This window comes from Trifolium pratense, linkage group LG2 (genome assembly GCF_020283565.1).
Source record: "Trifolium pratense cultivar HEN17-A07 linkage group LG2, ARS_RC_1.1, whole genome shotgun sequence".
Taxonomy (NCBI): Eukaryota; Viridiplantae; Streptophyta; class Magnoliopsida; order Fabales; family Fabaceae; genus Trifolium; species Trifolium pratense.
The window spans coordinates 40,500,193-40,520,762 of NC_060060.1; the positions used below are offsets into that span (position 1 = coordinate 40,500,193).

A 20,570-nucleotide genomic window follows, 5' to 3' on the forward strand; every position below is an offset into this window, starting at 1 on the left:
GATGAAAAAACCATAAAAAAAAAAAGAGAGGAAGTTAAGGACAATTATGGAATAATTAAAAAACCATAAAGGAAGTTAAGGGCAAAATGGACAAAAAAAAAATCCAGCCCAAACTCCCTTATCCCCTTTATATATTGTTATAGATTAATCGGTAATCCCTGAAATTAAACTCACATCACATATAATTGTAAAATTTTGAGTTTGAACACGACATCTGGCCTAATTCTTTTTTTTTATTATATCCGGCCTAACAATTTCAATATTAAGTAAAAATAATATCAAAATTACACCTAAAAATTTTATCTTATTTATCTAAATAACACATAAATCATTTATCTTTCTAACGAAGTGGTGAGTCTACATTATAATCCTTTATCTTTCTATTTTTCAATTTTAGTTCTTTTTCTATCAAAATAGGTACATAGGCATGACAATAAAACTCATATCCGCAGGTACCTGTCCAAACTCTATCCGCTTTGACGGAAAAAATCTGAGTTGACTGAGTTTGAGTTTTCCCCGATTTCAAAAGATGGGATTGAGGCGGATAATGATTAATGGAGACATTTATATCCACCCCAAACCATAGAGGTGAGAATAGGTCAGGGCGGCCTACATGGCCTTAAGGCCTAGCCTACATATGTTTAGGTCAGGCTAGCCTATTTCTTTAAATAGAGCAAACCAAAACTATTTTATACACCTATTTAGTTAAATAGGTCAGGCTGCATGCTATTAAAAACACAGCATACTAGGCCGACCTATTTAAGTTAATATGAACAATATTTTTATTACTATTATTATTATTTTTTGACACAATTACTATTATTATTTATATATTAAAATTCGTACTTTGATTAAATTATAAATTTATTAACTTTTTTATTAGTTTAAGTTCATTGATCTACATTAGTTATATATATTCGATCCCAAATCATGAACCCTAAGAAATAAGAATCACAAATCATCACGTTCGTATTAACATCACTCGTCTTTATTTGCTCCCTCTCAATCGTTCATTAACTTTGTTCTCAATCGTTAATATTTTTTTTGGTAACATACTGATTTTTAATTATATAATTTTTTTTGCCAGGATTTTTAATTATATAAATGTATAGAGGTTAATTTTACTGTTTTTTATTATTAATTAATTATTTAATATTTTTAAAATATTTGATGTAAAAAAATTAAAGACATGAAAACGTTTTGTCAACATGAACATTGTCACGTCATTAATGAGTTTGACACATCAGCAAAAATTTGATCAAATTGAGTTCGAAGACTAAAATTCAGAAAAATCTAAAATAGGGATCAAAAGTTCAGGTTTTTCAAAATAGGGGATCAAAAAATTGGCTTTTAAAATAGAGGGAACAAAAGTTCAGATTTTCCAAAATAGGAGATTAAAAGTGCATTAAATCATTAATTAAAATAACAAAGCTCAATCAACGACAATATCCAGAATTATAACAAAAAATCAAACCAAAACAACCATAAAAATCCAAAAGTGTGATGCAAATAAAGTGTATCATAGAATATAAGACTATGGCTTTAATCTTTCTCAATTTTCACTTGCTTTGTATTGGGTGCATCAGAAGTTGAAGCCACAAAAGAAAAATCTCTCTTATTTGTTTCCACCTCATCCGTATCTACAGTGAAATCTATAGTGTCTACCCAGGTATCCCCTCCTTGATCACTAAACTTTTCCATTAGATCCTACGCATATATTTGTAATAAGAAAAAAATAATATATGATAACAATAACCTTTACAAATACAGAATTGTAATTGTAAATATACACGATTGATAACTACATGAATTTGCTATTTAATATACCTGAGCAACAAAATCTGCAGTAGAGTCGTTGACCTTACCAATGGAACCCTCCTCACAAACAAAATTAGCATATGCGTTGAATTCAAATTATATGTATGGTTGATTTGGGTTGGTATTAGAGCAGGGGGGGGTAAAAAGGCATTTACCCATAATAAGGTTATTATAATTTGAATTTAACGCATAGGTTAATTCTGTGTATGAGGAGTGTTCCATTGGTAAGGTTGTTGATGTTGATGCTAAAGGGAAGGACTCTACTGCAGATTATGTTGCTAAGGTATATTAAATTGCAAATTCATGTAGTTATCTATGTATATTTACAATTACAATTCTGTATCAGTTTATTGTTATCATATATTAATTTTTTCTTATTACGAATAAATGCGCAGGATCTAATGGAAAAATTTAGTGATCAAGGATGGGATACCTGGGTAGACACTATAGATCTCACTGCAGACGCGAATGAGGTGGAAACAAATAAGAGAGATTTTTATTTTGTGGCTTCAACTTGTGATGCACCCAATACGGAGCCAGTGATGAAACAAGTGAAAATTGAGAAAGATTAAAGCCATATTGTCTTATATTCTATGATAAACTTTAGAACCGATTTAACCTACATTGCTCTAATACAAACATTTCATGGTTGTTCCTTGATGCCCAACTCTTGCTTTCCTGTTGCAGATGTATCTTAGCATAGCAATCAATGTTACAATTGAGTACACACCCTCAGGTTTGAACCTGAAAGTAGAACCAAAGATGATGGCATTTAAGAGTTAGATTAGATATGATCGATTTCTCCACGTATAAACATATAATTAATTTTTTAAAAATGAGTCTTTATTCCAACATGCATACTTTTTCGGTTGATGATGGCATCACAAACCTTACAAGTGTTCTATCCAGCCTCTCTATACTGCACAATCTTTTCAAATGATGAAATAATATTCTGACAAACTCATCACCATCACCTCCATGGTGAAACTTCTAAAGTCTTACCAATTACATAAGCATGTTAACATAATAAACTACAACGACATGATAAGATTCAATCAAGAAAGATCTTAATATTAAGATATAGATATTACCTTTAACTCTTAATTTTTACATCTCCTTGCAAGAACTAAGTCATGCCAATTATTCCATAAAAACATAACAGGAAATGCCTACAAGATAAGAAAGAATCACAATAGAAAAGCACAAATCAATAGATCAGTGCCAAAGAATTTGCATTGTTTACTCCAAGTAAAAAAATTAAGGTATAAACAATTAATCAAATGATACATTTCTCAGTTAAACAAAACAATCAGTTTCCTTATGATATACTAATCATGAGATACAGATCTATGGAATATAGTATCAGTTTAACATGAGTTAGAGGCATCTAGAATTCTCAAAACTCATAGTCCATAAGTCATTATTAAGCAACACAAATTATTGTGTTCAAGTACCACCTGTTACTTCTTCTAACATAGAGTAGGAGATTTACATTCGACTTTATATAGTCTAACCTCTCTAATTTTCTCGTTTTCAAATACATTTCATATTTATGAATATGTTTCATATGTGCAAATATTATACAATGATTGGAAGTTTAGACATACCTGTCAAGAGAAGTCAAATTCAGCGATGGTAGTACATAACAAGTCACCCAAATTGTTTAACATTTCCTGGATATCAGCATACATGGAAGCCATGTTTGCAAGCAGTGCCTAAACAAAACCAACCAGAATCATATAAAATCCTCAGCCAACTCACTCATGTAAAAAGGAATAGATAGCCAGTTAGAATTAAATTCTAAGTGCTCTTGCACACACAGAAAATGATCCTACAAGAGAAAACAACACAATTGAAGCTGCCTATTATTTGGATTAAAGACAAATTACAAAAAGAGGATTAAGGAGCACTTAACATTAATTTTAAATAGCTCATACTCATAGACATATATTTATTAGATTTTTTATCAAGTCATGGGCAGTACATTACCTTCAATTGTGTATGCTGTAAGCTAAAGACAAACAAAACTTATATACTCACAATCAATGGTGTCTGACAATACATTACCTTCAATTTAAATTTTCCACATGCTAACTTAGGGGTTAAAGCAACCAATCATATTATCTCAAACTTTAACTTCTCACATGACAAATAGAAAAATTCCTTTGATTAAAGCAACCAATCCTTAGTGCCATTGAGTATGTACATATATCCTGAAAGTCGTGATAATAATCAATGTCTGTCTATTGATAGAACTTGAGAATAGTATATCATTTCATTCAATTGGTCAATGAAGAGAACTGAAAATGAAGAGTCCAAACAAGCTTCAACTAACGATACCTCTCTATTGGTTCTTCAAGTATAACCATGTCCATAAAATGTATAACCTGGATAGAAAGAATACAAAATTATGATCACAATATTGCTAAAAAGTACAATCGTCCATAAGAACTATCAGTGCTTCTAAACTACCAAATTAAAAGAGAAAAAGCACAGCCAACAATTCTACAAGCAATCAGTACATGTGAATTAGTAAAAAGATACATAATATAGGTCAATTTCATAAAGGACATGGAATTCAGCTTCTTAGAAACTAGTCTCACACCCGTGCGATGCACAGGTGTTATGTGGTATTTTATATTATGATGTTGAAAAATTATTCGTATAAATTGTAACAATAAGTGTTGTGAAAATGAAAATTATAATAATAATAATAATAATAATAATAATAATAATAATAATAATAATAAAAGTGATGTACTTATCACTTCCTCCAACCAATATATTTTCAACCTTATATGTTGATCCTTCTTCAACCAATTTTTTGATCTTTGAAACCAAACTCTTTCCCAAAGTAGCAAGAATCTTATCACACTGGATGATCAAAGTAAAAAAAGGGAAAAAGTCAATAATAAAAAAAAACATCAACAGAGATTTTGTGAAAATGTGATAAGTATATCAAGATAGTACATCACATTTTCATCAACAAACAATATATTCATAGACGTAACCTCAGTTTGGTTTGTATTTGTCTGTTACATTCAACACATGAACAATTCAAACTTTCAACTTTAGATTTGCTTTTTCAGCTACTATAGCAGATACATGAGGGTAGATAGGAGCTATGGTTTGAAAGAGTGATTTTTTTTTAATTAAAAACTAAACTCAATAGAAATGTATGCATGGATAAAGAAGGAACTGTTATACTTATTATATATACCTATATGTATAGAGAATGAGTAGGGACCATAAAAAATGAATGAAATATGATAATGATAATGGTTACATATTTCAATCTCATAACCTAACTTTTTGCATAACCTTCACTCTTCTCTACAATTATAATGTAATTAAGTCAATAATGTATACACTCTTCGTATTTTTTTGTGTGACTAAATTATAAACTCTTTGTTGTTTCTATGAAAAAAATAGAGATGAGATCTTGTGACATCAACTTTTGGATAATTGGAGAAGCATAATTCTTTATTATTTATTATGAGATTGATATAATATAAAAAAAAATAGAGATGAAAATGATATAATATAAGGAAGTGATGTGGCATTATTGTGTGATTTAATTGGATGTAAGTGAGTGATGTGGATTAGGGTTAAGATGGATATTAGGAGAACTATCTAGGAATTATATATATAGATGAGTATTGAGCCTAACTCAACCTTACAAAACCGGCTTGTAAGGTGAGGATTGCCTCTAATATATTATAAACACTTAGTCAGACCATCTCTCAACCGATGTGGGACTCTTAACTGAGCTGAGTACCAAGAGGTGAATGGAAACACCAACTAACTACTACTTTGTATGGTAGTATGGTATGTGACTCTATCTTTCTTTTCATTCATTCATTCATAATAAATTGTTGTCAGACAGACAGACAGACAGACAAAGTTAGGAGATGTGGTGGTTTTCTCTGAAAGTGAAAGCCAAACATTCTTACCTCCCATCTTAAGCAACACAGACAAAATACTTATATTTATTTAATTGCCAAAAGTTACAATTAATTTGGAACAACTAAACTTTTAGTTATGTTCAATCCTAGGGACATCTCATTACTTTATTGGCAAGGAACATTTAAAAACCACATCTTATATTAATTAGTTTAGTAACTTGGATAAAGATTCTTTTTAGTACTAAATAAATATTTTACTTAAAGGGGGAAGTTTAATTAAACTGATACTGATGCTTCTTCTTCTTCACATCATTGAACACTCTTTATTTATGCCTTCTAATAAAGCAACGGTTTTCATGAATCGTTAGCTTTCAATACAATCCATGACCCCACACTAGTCACTGAAACTCTCACACTCACACACAATCTCTCTCCCTCTTCCCTCTCAAGCTGACTCATTCTGCTTCAAAACCAGTCTCCATTATCACTCTCACCCACATCTCCAATCCCTTCAAAGGTACTCTTTTTCCTCATTTTAAATCATGGGTTGTTCTTGTTTCTCTGTTTCATTCAACTATCATGCTTAAAATTTGATCTTGTTCTTTTTTTATTATTAAGTTTCTGAATCTTGTTGGAGATATCCATCTCATAGAAAAAATGGTGGAAACTCCCGTTAATGGAAGAATAAGGCAAGCTTTTACGATTGTAAATGGCGGCCACGATGTTGGCCTAACTAGTGCTCCTCCTAGCAATGCTGGATCGGATTATGGTATAATAGAGTTCACAAGAGAGGATGTAGAAGCATTGCTGAATGAAAAGGCCAAAAGGAAAGAAAGGTTTAATTATAAGGTCAGTTCAAGTTTGAGATTTTGTGTGTGTGTGTGTGTGTGTGTATATATATATATATATATAATATAGATATGTATATTTGGATTTGAGATTAAAGGGGATAATATCAAATTCAATAGCTTTGTGTTATTTGATTTTGTTGGGTACGACTCATAGTTTACTGATATTGGGCCGGCCTGCTATCTTGTAAATTGGACTGTAATATTTAAACACAAGTTACACTCTTGTCAACCCGAAGTTTGAATAATAAAAAGGTACCGCAGCCGCTCTGCAGTCAGAGACGTAGTTACTTCGTGATCAAATCTCGTTTGTTCTTTGTTTGCATTTTTCGTATCTGTTTAATTTTGAACTAGACTTGATGTTCTAACAGATTTACAAGATGCTATACTTACTGCTTGATTACTCATACCAACAATTTAATGTCACTCTTGAATTTCAAAAAAGGAAAAACAATTTAATGTAACTCTTTATGTTTTTAGGAAAGATGTGAAAACATGGTGGATTATATAAAAAGGCTTAAGGTTTGTATCAGATGGTTCCAAGACATTGAGATGAGCTACTCTATAGAGCAGGAAAAGTTAAAGAATTCACTGGAAATGACCCAACAAAAAAGTATAGAAATTGGTAAGATTAATTTTTATTTTTTTTTCACTTTCGGTCGTGATAAATGCTATTTCTTGCTGATTTTTATAACTAATATGCTTAGATTTATCTAATTACAGAGTTACTTCTTAAGATCAAGGAAGAGGAACTGAATTTAATTATTACAGAAATGAGAAAGAATTGCACTTCTTTACAAGAGAAATTGATAAAGGAAGAAGCAGAGAAGTCGGTAAGAAAGATTTTGGAGTCTTTTGTCTTTTCAAATTTGGAGAAAAAACATGGAAGGAAATATTAATCACAATCAGCTTTGAAAATTTCTTTGACACAAGGCTGCAGTGGAATCTCTTGTTAAAGAGCGAGAGGCAAGGCTTGATATTGAAAGGTCGCATACCACTCTTTCCGAGGACCTCGGAAGAACTGAACGAGAGATTCAAAGTGCAAATCAGAAGGTAAAAATATTAGTAAATTTTTAGTTCAACAAATTCCTTTTCACTTTTTATTATACTAATATAAATAACTGTCTTCACTGATGGATTTCTGCAGATATCATCACTGAATGAAATGTATAAGCGGTTACAAGAATACATAACAAGTTTACAACAGTACAATGGAAAACTTCATACAGAGCTTTCATCAGTTGAAGATGAACTCAAACGTGTAGAGAAAGAGAAAGCTACTGCAGCGGAGAACATCGCCGTGTTAAGGGGTCAACTTACTTTATCTATTGTAAGTTTTGCTTTCACATGTGCACATTTTCAAATGGAATTCAAGTAGACTATTACTAAATGACTAGAAAGATTCCTATGATTTACTCATTCTTTATCTTCTTCTGCGGTTGTTTAGACGAAGATGGTAATCCTGATGATTCAAATTGTATATAATATTATGTTCAACACAATTTCTTGTGACCTAAGTTATTGAACTTGATTGATTGTTCTGTTTGTTCTATCTTTAGTTTCTTATTCATGCAACTTTACTCAATTTCCTTGGTTCTTTTATTAGTCTTCTCAAGAAGAGGCCACAAAGCAGAAGGATGGTCTTGCTAGTGGAGTTTATTCTATGAGAGGAGAGTTGAAACAAGTAAGAGATGATAGAGACTGTCAATTATCTCGCGCGCAAACTTTAAATGCTGATTTGATGAAATTAAAAGAATCTAGGGAAAACTCTTCCATTGAATTGGACAGCTTGACTTTAAAAGCAAATGAACTGGAGGTTGGTTTCAATACCTGATTTCCTTCTACTAAATATCACATCGTGTTATTATTAGAGTCATGATAGGATGAGTATTTCTTGGCAGGAAAAAACTTCTTTGAAAGAGAATCAAATAAAGGCATTGCAAGAAAAGTTAGCAGCTGCAGAGAAGAAATTGCAGGTAATTAATAAAGACATTCTTTTGACAAAAATGTTGCATGTTATTGGTTATAAAAACCACTTGTGTTTTGTAAGATATAGAACCGTAACAGCTTAGGATAGTTATTCAACGTATGCATTATTATGGTTATTATCATCTTGTTAATTGTTTATCTTTCTTGTTAGGTGACTGATATATCTGTATTTGAGACAAGAACAGAATTTGAAGGGCAAAAAAAATTTGTTGATGAGTTGCAAAGACGCTTGGAAGACACAGAATTTAAACTTATAGAAGGGGAGAGGCTGCGGAAAAAATTACACAATACCATTTTAGTAAGTCATCGAGCCAAAAGATTTGTTGGTTATAAGTAATCGACACCTTATTAAACTCAATTTTTTACAGGAGTTAAAAGGGAACATCCGCGTATTCTGTCGGGTGAGGCCTTTGTTGTCCGATGAAAGTCGCAGCACAGAAGGCAAGATATTCAGTTATCCAACATCGATGGAAGCTTCTGGACGAGGAATTGATCTATCCCAAAATGGTATATCTCTTGTGATGGTATATTTGAAAGTACAATTTTTCTTAGTTTTTTTTTTTTCTATGATTGTTTTGGCTATCATCTTATTGAATTGCCAACTCATGTCACTCCTGTTTTGTTCTTAGGCCAGAAACATTCTTTTACATTTGATAAAGTTTTTATACAAGATGTATCACAAGAAGAAATTTTTGTCGAAGTTTCACAGCTTGTACAAAGTGCTCTTGATGGTTATAAGGTAATTTAAAGTTCTTCTGCTGTTGGTGTTGTATTGTATTTTTTCACATTTTTCTGCAGATTTTTTTGGTTCTTAACTATCAACAATATATATATATATATATATATATATATATATATATATGCATGTTTATATATATAAGGCACGTGCTGATATTCAAATATGCATGTTTTTAAATCAATATGTATAGTACATACACATTGACCATTGGAATTTGTCTTGAAATATGACGATGTTTTCATTTTCAGGTCTGCATATTTGCCTATGGTCAAACAGGATCAGGGAAAACCTATACAATGATGGGAAAACCTGGACATCCAGACGAAAAAGGGTTGATACCTCGTTCGTTAGAACAAATATTCCAAACGAAACAGTCTCAGCAACCTCAAGGCTGGAAATACGAGATGCAGGTAATGTTGGAGTATTTTCTTCTTTTTTTACCTCCTTAATGACATTTAATGTAAACAATTTTTTGAACATGACATGAGAAGGTTTTTGTTAATGAAATTTTCAGGTGTCCATGTTAGAAATATACAATGAAACCATTCGTGATCTGCTATCTACAAACAGATCATCATCGTATGATGCAACACGCCTTGAAAATGGTACTCCTGGAAAGCAATATACAATCAAACATGATGCAAATGGAAATACACAAGTTTCTGATCTTACAGTAGTAGATGTTCACAGTGCGAAAGAAGTCGCGTTTCTTTTAAATCAAGCTGCAAATAGCAGGTAATTATTGTAAAGACACTCCAAATGAACTTTCCATTTTTATGACTATAACAAGATATCTACATTTTTAGTGGAAATATTATTACTGCATTAAAATGGTTAAGCGAAATGGACAACTGGTTTGGAAAAACTTAATTTTGGCTTATTCGGTCTTTGAAATCACAACAGTTAGTATTCTTTTGTCAAATTTAATTAAATTGATTATCTGGTTATTTCCTCTTAGATCTGTGGGAAAAACTCAGATGAATGAACAATCATCAAGAAGCCATTTTGTGTTCACTCTTCGAATATATGGTGTGAATGAGGTATTAGTGTTTTTCTTTATATTTATTCTCCATTCACATTTCAACCTTCCATAGTCACAATAACATGATGCAACCTATTTTATTTTTCTGCCAGAGCACTGACCAACAAGTACAAGGTGTTCTGAATCTAATTGACCTTGCTGGTAGCGAGCGTCTTTCAAAGAGTGGTTCAACCGGTGACCGGTTGAAAGAAACTCAAGTATGTTGTTAAGCCATGAAAAAACCTAATTTTCCATTTGTGCTTATTTTGTTTCAAAATAGTTTTAACTTCACTTTTCATTTGTGATTAGGCAATCAACAAAAGCTTGTCATCATTGAGTGATGTCATATTTGCCTTGGCCAAGAAGGAAGATCACGTGCCATTCAGAAACTCAAAGCTTACATATCTACTTCAAGTAATTATTATTCTCTCACATGGCATTTCTTAAATTTTACACAACATTGATGATTTAACACAATCTATTGTCTTGAATATAATGATTGAACAGCCTTGTCTGGGTGGAGACTCGAAGACGTTAATGTTTGTAAACATTTCACCTGACCCTTCTTCAGTTGGCGAGTCACTATGCTCACTCCGGTTTGCTTCGAGAGTAAATGCTTGTGAGATTGGAACACCTCGTCGTCAGACCAATGGCCGTGCTACAGACTCTCGTTTGAGCTATTGCTGATCTTCAGAAACAAAGTATATATATTTTTTAACCATTTGTGGCAATCAAGTTCTAGAGTAAGTACCACAATAAAAATGTATGAGTTTGATTGATTCTAACAACGGCATGTAGCTTGTATAGTGAAGTTACTGAGCATGCATATAGTTGAAACCCCATTGTAATAGTTCAATTTGTTATTCTGCTTAATGTAATGTATTTATTTTACTTATACAATGGACAAGGGAATTGTTTCTGATTATAGAAATATTGATATAACTTTATTAATGATGGCTTGATTTTGTATGTTTGAGGTAAGATTTTTCTTCCTTGCAATGTGTGGAAAAAGATCAATTCATTATCAAAAATATCAATATCCAAGGATCTTGAAAAAAACTTAGACCTCAAGAAAATAAACTAAGAATTCAGAAATTGAAAAAAGAAAAACTAATCCTAGAAAGATTTTGGAATGTCAATGCCAATGATTAATTGGATAAGATCACAGTTTTATGACAAAAAGGATAAGGTCAGAGTTAAGCAGGAAATTAAAACAACTCAAATTGAATTAAAAAATGTCTCAGATATTTATTTAAATATTAATATTAAAATGGCATGTCATACATATTAACACGCTTGGCATTTCTAGAATGCCAACTCCGTAGTTATTTTCTTTTGTTATACATGTATGTTGTCATTTAAGTCATAGATGTTTGGGTTCCTTAACAATTTGATTCAGGGTTCGATATCTGACTAGTGCATATAAAAAATATATATGTTGGGAGGATAAATGAATCTCAAAATGAATCACAATCATCAGTAGCACGAGAGATTAGTCTCCTAGTTGCGCGCGGATATCTTAACTTACCAAAATAAGCATAAGCTATAATATTATTAATTAATTAACATTAACATGGTCTTCTTTGTTTTGGTATTAACCCTCAGGTTCCCAGAAGAAAGGGCCCGGTAATCCAGAATTCGATCGTGAGGTAAGTAAAGAATTGTTTTCACCGGGAATCTAAAATTGCCTATCTTGATTTACCAAAATAAATATAAGCTATGATATGATATTTTTTATGCCAAATAAATGCTGCTAGTAAGACATAGCAATAACATGCAGATTAAGTACACTGTATTCTTTACCTGATAAGCTTAACCATCCACCCTTACCTTACCAGTTTCAACCTTCAAAGGATAGGGATAAGGTTGATTTATGGTATAAATTTTAATAATGATATGATATGACCCAAAACACAAAACAATACACAAGGATGACCTACACAGTACACAGTTCAAAATGTGCTGGCAGTCAATGTCATGATAATACTATACTATAAGAGATTTTGGCTGTGAAAATGACAATAATGATATGATCTTTATCTAAAAATGTTAGGTTCTCATTGGAATAAGAAACCTTAAGGTTCAATTCTGGTCAGGTTTTAGCCTACTAAAAGTTAAAAACTAAAAATAGATTCTTTGCTTATCACTGGCTCCTATCATATAAAAAAAAAAAAGGAATAAAGAAAAACCCAAAATTTGTTTGGAACTATAGAAGTTGCCAACTTTTAGTGTGTTTTTGCATGTCGACATAAAATTACATGAGTCACTGAATAGATGATAAATGCGTTTGTCTAACTGTAACATGCATCAACCACATGAGCATAGCTGAAGAATTGGCTAACATAATGGCCCCAGCTAGATAAGATTGGTTATATCTTGTACTATACAGGTCAATTCAATTTCTGTCTTATCTATAAGAAAAACCAGCATTTCTTCTATAGTATATATAGTGTATGTGGGACTCCCATATATTTGTATCAGAATCAGAACACCCTTTTTATGAAGTAGAGAAAAATGGGTGGTCAACAACAGAACAAAAAGTCTAAGGTTGTGAAAATTGACTCAAGGAAATCATGGGAACACCACATCATTGAAGCTACCAAAAAAGGTTACCTTGTAAGTCTTATAAATTTTATGGTGATTTATTTAATTATAAGTTAGTTTGCATGTAGAATTATAACAATTGGTTGATTAATATTTATGGTATTCAGCTTCAGATAGCATTAATCTTATAAGTAGGTATATTAATAGGTCTCTTATTTTGGCCATAAAATATTTACAGGTTATGGTTCATTTCTCTGCTTATTGGTGCATGCCTTCTGTTGCTATGGACCCTTTCTTTGAAGAGCTGGCTTCCACCAATCAAGATGTCCTCTTTCTGAAGGTGGATGTGGACGAAGTTAAGGTAATTTTGTAGACCCTATGGAGGGGGAGGTCTTCCCTTTATATATTGCACCACACCTTATATAGGACGGACACTTCATATTAAAAATGTGTCTGGTGCCTGACACATGTCAGAGGGACTATTAGAAAAACAAAAAGCAAACATAATTGATAAATCAAAACGCACCGAAAAAACATAATTGTGTGTGACAATCCTAGAACTGACTTGAACCATAAGTTCAGTTCACAAACTATCTCTCAGTGTTCGGTTCTTTTGGTGCAGTTAAGTTCGGTTTTTTGTTTTTTTAACAGTCCTGATTATAAGGTAGTAATAGCAATTTGGTTCGAAAAAGTACAGTTCGGTTCAGAACCACAAACTGGCGTAACAAACATTTATACCAGTTTGGTTCAGGGAAAACAGTAAATGGTTCAGTTCAATCTTACAAGCTATTGTAACAGTTCAGTTCATTTTCTTTCTGAACCGAACCATGAACAATCCTAGATCTGTCAGTGTCCAACACATGTATATTGTAATTACATTCAAATACTTCCAATTTGTTTCAATTATTATTATGTCGACGTGTTGTGTGTCGGTATCAGTCCCACTCTATGTCAATGCTTGACATAGAACAAATCTTGGAGGTTTTCAATTCATTTATTTCTATGTTGGAGCGTCTAATTTGGAGCACATGCAATGTTATTCAATATTTCTAAATTGTTTATTTTTTTATTCCAAACCCCATTTTTGAGGTCACATGAACTGTGTTTATATCAGCAAGCAAAATCATGGTGTCAGTAAGAATTGTTTCGTGCCTTTAACTTGTAATAACAATAGCATTATTAACTTTGTAGATGATATCGGTATGTGGCCTATAATAAATAATCACTTTTTTAATCCTTTTTTGGGTGGTTTCAAGGGACAAGTTTTATGTGTAAGTGCTAAGTAAGTAACCACCTTTTGTTTCAATAGTATGTCATTTTTCTGGTTCAATTGCCTCCAAATTAGAATTCAAAGCCAATATTCCAGCTTTTTTATGTTGAGTGGAGAAGCTCTTGTGGATGAAACTATTTAATTTGTATTCCAAACCCACTTTGAAGGCTAATTTCTAAACTAATCTAAATAAAAAAATTGATGTAGGGTTTCAAGAAAACTTAAAATACTAGCATTATTGATCATAAAAATATAATCAAGTGACATTAATTAATATGTAACCAATAATAATAGCTTATGTAATCCTCTTTGATGCATGATTGTTCCATTAATTCATAATTGATAATTCTCTTAACCACCTTTTGTTTGGACTGTTGTATGCTTTTTTGTGACTCTATCTAGGAAATAGCCTCCAAAATGGAAATCAATGCCATGCCAACCTTTTTATTGATGAGTGGAGGAACTCCAGTGGATAGAGCTGTTGGTGCAAATCCTGATGAAGTAAGGAAAAGGATGGACCATTTTATCCACCAAACACATTCCTCCAAATCTCAATATGATGCATGATCACCACATTCAACAGACTTTGTCTGAGATGTAAATAAGATCTACAAGTTTTTTTTTTTTAATTTTAAAATCTTATTTATTTCAATGTGAGCTATGGTGTTGGTTTTTGTATTAATTTGTAAAATTATGTTTGGTGTGTGGATGTGAAGTGACAAATTGTGAGGTTGTTATTGTAAAAAGGTATTTTATTGAAATAATTCATAATGCTTAACCGGCAAAAATGCTAAAATTGCTAATGTCGGACGTCATGACCGTGTTCGAACCCCAGTCACTTCACTTTGTATGTGTGAGTTTTCAATGACTTTGTCATTTTGTCTATACTTAGATTAGAAGAAAGACCTTTTCAATAACTTTCTTTTGATGTTTTGTTCTTATTATTATCAATTTTATTTTATTTTTTGCAAATGTAGACCAAAAAGATACTTTAGGTAAACTATAAAATTTGATTTTTTGGTTTTCAATAACTTTCTTAGTATCATGTTGCTTTGAGTGACGACTATTGTGAGGAAGATTCGACTAGTTTCTTCTTTCTCTGATTCATTCAGTTGATTCAAATGGGCAAAATGTGTTTGTTTGAAGTGCTCTTAAGGATCATTTTGTTAAAATCAACTATGATGGTTCTCTTACGTATCATGGATTGGAGCCCTTACAACTTGTGGAGGTGTGCTTCCAAATGATTATAGTGGTTTCTTATTTGAGTTTTCTTTTAAATTAGGGGTTTGCATTATTACTATGGGTCAACTTTAAGCTATTTTCACAGGTCAACAATTGGCAAAGGATCGTCGTTTTATGTGCATCGGATCTCATATCTAATGGTTATGATTTTTGTCATCTTACTTTCATGGACTAAATACATTAGTTATTCAATAAACTTAAAAATGTGATTTTTGGTTATAGTGTTACGGATGGAGTAACTAGTTACTTCGGCCAATAAAAAATACTCCCTAAGTATCTAATTATAAGCATCATTTGGAAGAAAAAATTTGTCCATAAATATAAATCCCTTTTCAATTCCCTAAAAATATTTATTATTACTTTTTCAAACATAACTCTACTTTATATTGAAATACGTAAAATTAACACTATAACTAAAGGGCTTAAAATCGTAATTGCCCAACAATTTGAGACCACTTAAATTGTTTGACCGTAGTTAAAAATTAAAATACTCCCTCTGCGAGTCAAAATAAAAGTTGCTCTATTAAGTTAACTGAGACATTGACAAGTTCAAGTTAATGTCAAGTAACACAAAAATCCAAACACAATTTTTTCTTCGCAAAATGCATTAATAGGTCTTTAAGTTTTACGTTTGTAGTAGATAGATCTTTTAAATAAATCCTTTAAATTTTATATTTATATCAGATTAATCCTTTATATTTTTTAAGTTACAAATAAATCTTTTAAATTCTAAGTTTGTACCGGAAGGAAGTTTAAAAAACAAAAGCCAAAACAAAAACAAGAAGGAAAAAAAAAGTAAAAGAACCATAGGCAATGTGTGAAAGTTGGGGTTGGTGAGCATATAAAGGGTATAGTATACCGAGCCCGAGCCCAGACCCGGTACCGTTTATTTGTCGTTGAAGTTGACGACGAATTCATTCATTCATTCATTCATTCATCATCATCACCCAACCCAATCCCCTTCTCCACTCATCTCATCTCATCTCCCACACACAACCAGATTGATTGATTGATTCAGATTCCTTTTCCTTTCCTTTCCCAGAAACTAAATATTATTATTATTATTATTATTATTATTATTATTATTATTATTATTATAATAACATTATTGTTACTACAGTGATAATAATAATAATAATTAAAATCCCTCTTTTTCCCTCCCCGACCGTCGTTACTCTCTCATTTCTTCCCCATTTCAAAATCAATCGGAATTTCCCTAATTTTCCGGGAACCTAGGGCACAAAATGGTTTCCCGGGAAAATCCCAATTGGTTTTTCGATTATGGCTTGATTGATGAAATTTCCGTTCCCGATCCCACCTTCGCCGTTCCTTCCCAAGGTTTCACTTGGCCCTCCCAGCCCTTCAATGTTTCTTCCAATGTCGGGTACTCAGATCGTTTCCATAACCGTGTTTTCCCCTTTTTCTCTCTTATATATTCCCTCGTTCAATAATTAGGGTTCTCGGCTTTGATGTTTCGTTTCTTATTTCATAAATGAAAATTGTAATGGTCATAGATATGTAGTTGTAGTTGTTCTGTTTAATTGATGTATGTTTCAGCTTTCATATTGGTTAATTCTCATTGCAAAGCTTCAATTCTATATATGCTTCTGTTTTTATTGACTCTGCAGTCTGTGTTTCGATACCTCTAAATCGCTATATTATAGCTCATGATTTGTAGTTGTTAGAAATTAGGATTTATATCATCGAGGAAGAGACGGGTTAAGAGCAGTTGGGGATCATTTTGTACTGAAAGTTGTATGATTTGGTTATTTACAACGTCATGGATTTCTCTCATGTACTCAAGCTAGGTAGATGAAATTGAGAAATGCTTTAGGTATAATTTATAATTATAAAGGGGCTATATAATTAATACCCAAAAAAAAATTGCTATATAATATAACTATTCTTAACTCTTGGTTATTCTAACATATTGGTCTGTTAATACTCTGTGGAAGTGAATGTTGGGGTAGTGCAAGTGCCAACAAGCACAAGAAAGAAATGTTCAAGATGATTTGAGAATGTTGAGGTGGCTGGGTAGACAAATGCAATATTATAATGAAAGTTATTTGAGAGTAAGTTGGTCTGTAGGAGGAGCAGCACTTATTGAGGAGAAGATGGAAAAACTCACTTATCAAGTGATATAGTTTCATTTGATAAGCTGATGCATAGGATTTTTAGTCGGAAAAGTGGAATAAGTAGATGATATTTTACTTGAGGGTAAAGGAAGACCTAAGAGAGCTTTAGTAGAAACCATGGTTTTGCCTAAAATTTGGTTTCTGCTAGGGCCCAATGGACCGGCTGATCCATGTAGCCAATTTCACCCATTGAGATAGGTGGTAGGCTGTTCTAATTTCCATCAGTGCAACTTTCAATGGAGGCATGGAGTTAAAGTTTTGACATTAGAATGGGAAAAAAAATCCATACCAGATTCTAGTATATTAAAGCTCCTTGTCAATATTTTATGTGGGGATTGGGGATATTGGAAATTTAGTGGCGGAGTGGCAGATTTAATTATTATTATTATCATTTTCAATAATCCATTCTCTATATCTGTGAAGCAAGTATTTCAATTCCTTCTCACTGTTAGGGAAATTACTTTTTCCTTTCCAAAACATGTATATTTTTTATATTGCCTTGTTCTTTTTGTTTGTGCAATGGAGCAGAAAATGAATTGCTGGGTACATTTGTGGTTGGTACTGTTTGCACTATGTTTATATGAAGAAAATAGAATAAATAAATAAATTTGCATGATGGTATTTATAGATTTATTCCTCTCCATATGAATCTATCTGCTAACTCCCCCATGCTAAAAAACAATAAATTTCTCACTTTCTTTTCTGTTTTGCAATACTATGCTGCTAGTGCTGAAATTGATAGCTCATTAGGGGATTCTGGCAGTCTCAAAGAGTCTGGTTCAAAGAAGAGGTACACAATTTTCTCTTTCCCTTTCCTTTTTATTGAACAGCATAATTTTGTATTATATTGTTTTTTTTAGATTTGCTTTACCAAAAATAAAATAAAGAATAAAGAATCAAAATCTGTTGGCTGAGGCTCTAAGAAAATCATTCTGTAACTGAAGCTTTTTATTCTCTATTTGCCAGTGTGTTTTGTTTTACTTGTGTGGCTAGCTACTTGCTATTTGAATCTTCAGATGATTTGCTGATCTATTCTACTTTCTATTTATACAACATTACAACAATAATGATGGGAGACTTAAATCAAAAGGCAGTGTTAATTGTTTGACTAATTTAAATGGACTTGCTAGCTAGGATAAAAATAAGAGTGCTTCAACTAACAGATGCCTAGTCATGCAGTTGCATCAAATGAAAATGCAACTTAATTTCTATGGTGAGGCTTATTAGTGCAATTGTATGTGATAAAAGAATCATCAAGAGGACAAGTCCTATGGCGTTGCATATGTTATCTTGCTCAAGTATATCATTAATTTTTTCTTAGTTTTTTAGACCAACTTTCCAGCATTATCTTTTCCTGTCTTGTAGAATTGACTACTGCTCTTTTGCATCTAAACCCAAAAATCACTGAATTCAATCCAGAAACCTTATCATGGGGGAAGCTATCCTCACTATCTTGTTCCTTGTTGCAGGGGTAGATCTGAGTCATGTGCTGCTACTAGCTCCAAGGCATGTCGGGAGAAGTTGCGTAGAGATAGGCTTAATGACAAGTAAATGTTTTGCACCCGACTACCGTCCCATGTCTTTCTATTTTCCTTTTGGGTTTTGTGTATATATGTTTCTGTGGCGTGTACCTAATATAATGGACATGGTTAGGTTTGTCGAATTGGGTTCGATCTTGGAGCCTGGAAGGCCTGCAAAAACAGACAAGGCTGCTATCCTGATTGATGCTGTGCGAATGGTGACACAGTTAAGGGGCGAGGCCCAAAAGCTTAAAGATGCTAATATGGGTCTTCAAGAAAAAATTAAAGAGTTAAAGGTGAAGTCTCAATTTATATTTGGGTTTTTTCATATTTCTGCATATAAAAGTGACTTACAAAGGGAGATCTGTACCCTTGCCTTAAAAGTGTTCCCTTTTTCAATTGGTGAACGAAAAACTAAACTATTAAAATTTAACCTTCTAGGTTGAAAAGAATGAACTTCGTGACGAGAAACAGAGACTCAAGACAGAGAAAGAGAAATTGGAGCAGCAGCTGAAATCTATCAATGCACAACCTAGTTTCTTGCCTGCCCCCCCTACTGCACTCCCTGCTGCATTTGCTGCGCAAGGCCAAGCCCATGGCAACAAGTTGGTACCCTTTCTTAGTTATCCAGGAGTTGCAATGTGGCAATTTATGCCACCTGCTGCAGTGGATACCTCACAGGATCATGTACTTCGTCCTCCAGTTGCCTAAGCTGGAACTGTGCAATTCTTTGAGCTTCCATTTTGGCTCAAGATTGTATCCAATCACCAATACCTTCATGGCTTTGTTAGTTTTTAATGTATTCTAACTGGACGCAGTGGCTTCTGTTTGTATTTTGCATATGGATACTATTATGAATTAATGCTCTGGTATTTTTGTGTAAATGTTAATAAGCTTTGTATCAGTTTTAATGGTTGCTACTGTGTTATGAGATAATCCAGTAAGAAACAATAACATCACCTTGTTTTAGGTTTTCAAAATGGGGAAGAATGCATTATTACTTATACACAAATGTTTAAACAAGCAAGGAATGAAAAGAGGAACAGTGCTTCTGTTTTAAACTTGGAGCAGCTATATTTTCCTTTTTAAGCATATGAACCAAATTCAGATATGTAGCGAGATGTTTAAACACTCGCTGTTACATATTGTATCTTGCTGAAAGGATGATGAAAGCTTTATTAACTCCATGCTCTGGAACGCAGTGCCAATGGTTCTTGTGTTTGAACTATTGTGAGGTTGTCAATTACCTGAATTAAATACATGGTTTGGATGTGGTACCAAGGGTCAATTGAATCTGCATTGCTTTTTTATCTTAAAATGTTATCCAATATATGGTCTCAGACCAACTTTTTATTTTATAAAATCATATAATCTTTTTTTTCTTTTTTTTATAACAAAAAAAATCATATATCTTTGTTGGAGAGTTAGAGTGAATAAAAAAAAACATAATTGTGTGATTTAAGGTATTTCTAATTGTTTGACAAAAAAAGAAGAAGGTATCTCTAATTTTTTAATTTTTTTTTTACATTGATGTGCACA

The 20,570-nt window shown here is 32.4% G+C and overlaps 3 protein-coding genes and 1 long non-coding RNA gene across 6 annotated transcripts; 3 read left to right on the forward strand and 1 right to left on the reverse strand.

Annotated features, from left to right (window-relative positions):
• Nucleotides 1-1,941: 1,941 nt before the first annotated feature.
• On the reverse strand, nt 1,942-4,307 carry LOC123907943. 2 transcript variants are annotated; one of them, XR_006809523.1, is made up of 5 exons: nt 4,159-4,307; nt 3,886-4,031; nt 3,426-3,533; nt 2,910-2,987; nt 1,942-2,562 (listed from the first exon to the last, which is right to left on the reverse strand). It is a non-coding gene; the product is annotated as an uncharacterized LOC123907943 (long non-coding RNA). The 2 variants fall into 2 exon arrangements; XR_006809524.1 differs by lacking the exon at nt 4,159-4,307 and having other exon boundaries at nt 3,886-4,055.
• A 1,430-nt stretch (nt 4,308-5,737) lies between these two features.
• Nucleotides 5,738-11,271, forward strand: LOC123907941 (kinesin-like protein KIN-14N). Of its 2 annotated transcripts, XM_045958422.1 has the most exons (17): nt 5,738-6,240; nt 6,342-6,572; nt 7,052-7,196; nt 7,295-7,404; nt 7,505-7,624; nt 7,719-7,901; nt 8,178-8,387; nt 8,473-8,547; nt 8,712-8,858; nt 8,929-9,067; nt 9,190-9,299; nt 9,548-9,709; nt 9,814-10,034; nt 10,258-10,339; nt 10,434-10,538; nt 10,630-10,734; nt 10,828-11,271. In XM_045958422.1, exons 2-17 carry the CDS (start codon nt 6,381-6,383, stop codon nt 11,005-11,007), a joined length of 2,286 nt encoding a protein of 761 aa, XP_045814378.1. In that variant the 5' UTR covers nt 5,738-6,240; nt 6,342-6,380; the 3' UTR covers nt 11,008-11,271. The 2 variants fall into 2 exon arrangements, with proteins under 2 accessions (XP_045814378.1, XP_045814377.1); XM_045958421.1 differs by having other exon boundaries at nt 5,738-6,572.
• Nucleotides 11,272-11,717: 446 nt separating this feature from the next.
• Nucleotides 11,718-14,937, forward strand: LOC123907942 (thioredoxin-like protein CXXS1). The gene is made up of 3 exons (XM_045958423.1): nt 11,718-12,936; nt 13,103-13,225; nt 14,537-14,937. The coding sequence occupies exons 1-3, from the start codon at nt 12,835-12,837 to the stop codon at nt 14,699-14,701; spliced, it is 390 nt and encodes a 129-aa protein (XP_045814379.1). The 5' UTR covers nt 11,718-12,834; the 3' UTR covers nt 14,702-14,937.
• A 1,371-nt stretch (nt 14,938-16,308) lies between these two features.
• On the forward strand, nt 16,309-19,935 carry LOC123909030 (transcription factor ILR3-like). The gene is made up of 5 exons (XM_045959801.1): nt 16,309-16,760; nt 18,239-18,301; nt 18,981-19,058; nt 19,165-19,327; nt 19,473-19,935. The coding sequence occupies exons 1-5, from the start codon at nt 16,621-16,623 to the stop codon at nt 19,740-19,742; spliced, it is 714 nt and encodes a 237-aa protein (XP_045815757.1). The 5' UTR covers nt 16,309-16,620; the 3' UTR covers nt 19,743-19,935.
• The last annotated feature ends 635 nt before the right edge of the window (nt 19,936-20,570 follow it).

What these genes read in the sequence shown, in the direction of transcription:
- LOC123909030 (XM_045959801.1), top strand. Translation starts at nt 16,621, where the DNA reads ATGGTTTCCCGGGAAAATCCCAATTGGTTTTTCGATTATGGCTTGATT. An exon ending in GAGTCTGGTTCAAAGAAGAG is followed by an intron (nt 18,302 to 18,980) that starts GTACACAATTTT and finishes TCCTTGTTGCAG; the next exon opens with GGGTAGATCTGAGTCATGTG. An exon ending in AAAAAATTAAAGAGTTAAAG is followed by an intron (nt 19,328 to 19,472) that starts GTGAAGTCTCAA and finishes TTAACCTTCTAG; the next exon opens with GTTGAAAAGAATGAACTTCG.
- LOC123907941 (XM_045958421.1), top strand. Translation starts at nt 6,381, where the DNA reads ATGGTGGAAACTCCCGTTAATGGAAGAATAAGGCAAGCTTTTACGATT. An exon ending in AATTACACAATACCATTTTA is followed by an intron (nt 8,859 to 8,928) that starts GTAAGTCATCGA and finishes AATTTTTTACAG; the next exon opens with GAGTTAAAAGGGAACATCCG. An exon ending in GAATATATGGTGTGAATGAG is followed by an intron (nt 10,340 to 10,433) that starts GTATTAGTGTTT and finishes TTTTTCTGCCAG; the next exon opens with AGCACTGACCAACAAGTACA.
- LOC123907942 (XM_045958423.1), top strand. Translation starts at nt 12,835, where the DNA reads ATGGGTGGTCAACAACAGAACAAAAAGTCTAAGGTTGTGAAAATTGAC. An exon ending in CTACCAAAAAAGGTTACCTT is followed by an intron (nt 12,937 to 13,102) that starts GTAAGTCTTATA and finishes AAATATTTACAG; the next exon opens with GTTATGGTTCATTTCTCTGC. An exon ending in TGGATGTGGACGAAGTTAAG is followed by an intron (nt 13,226 to 14,536) that starts GTAATTTTGTAG and finishes GACTCTATCTAG; the next exon opens with GAAATAGCCTCCAAAATGGA.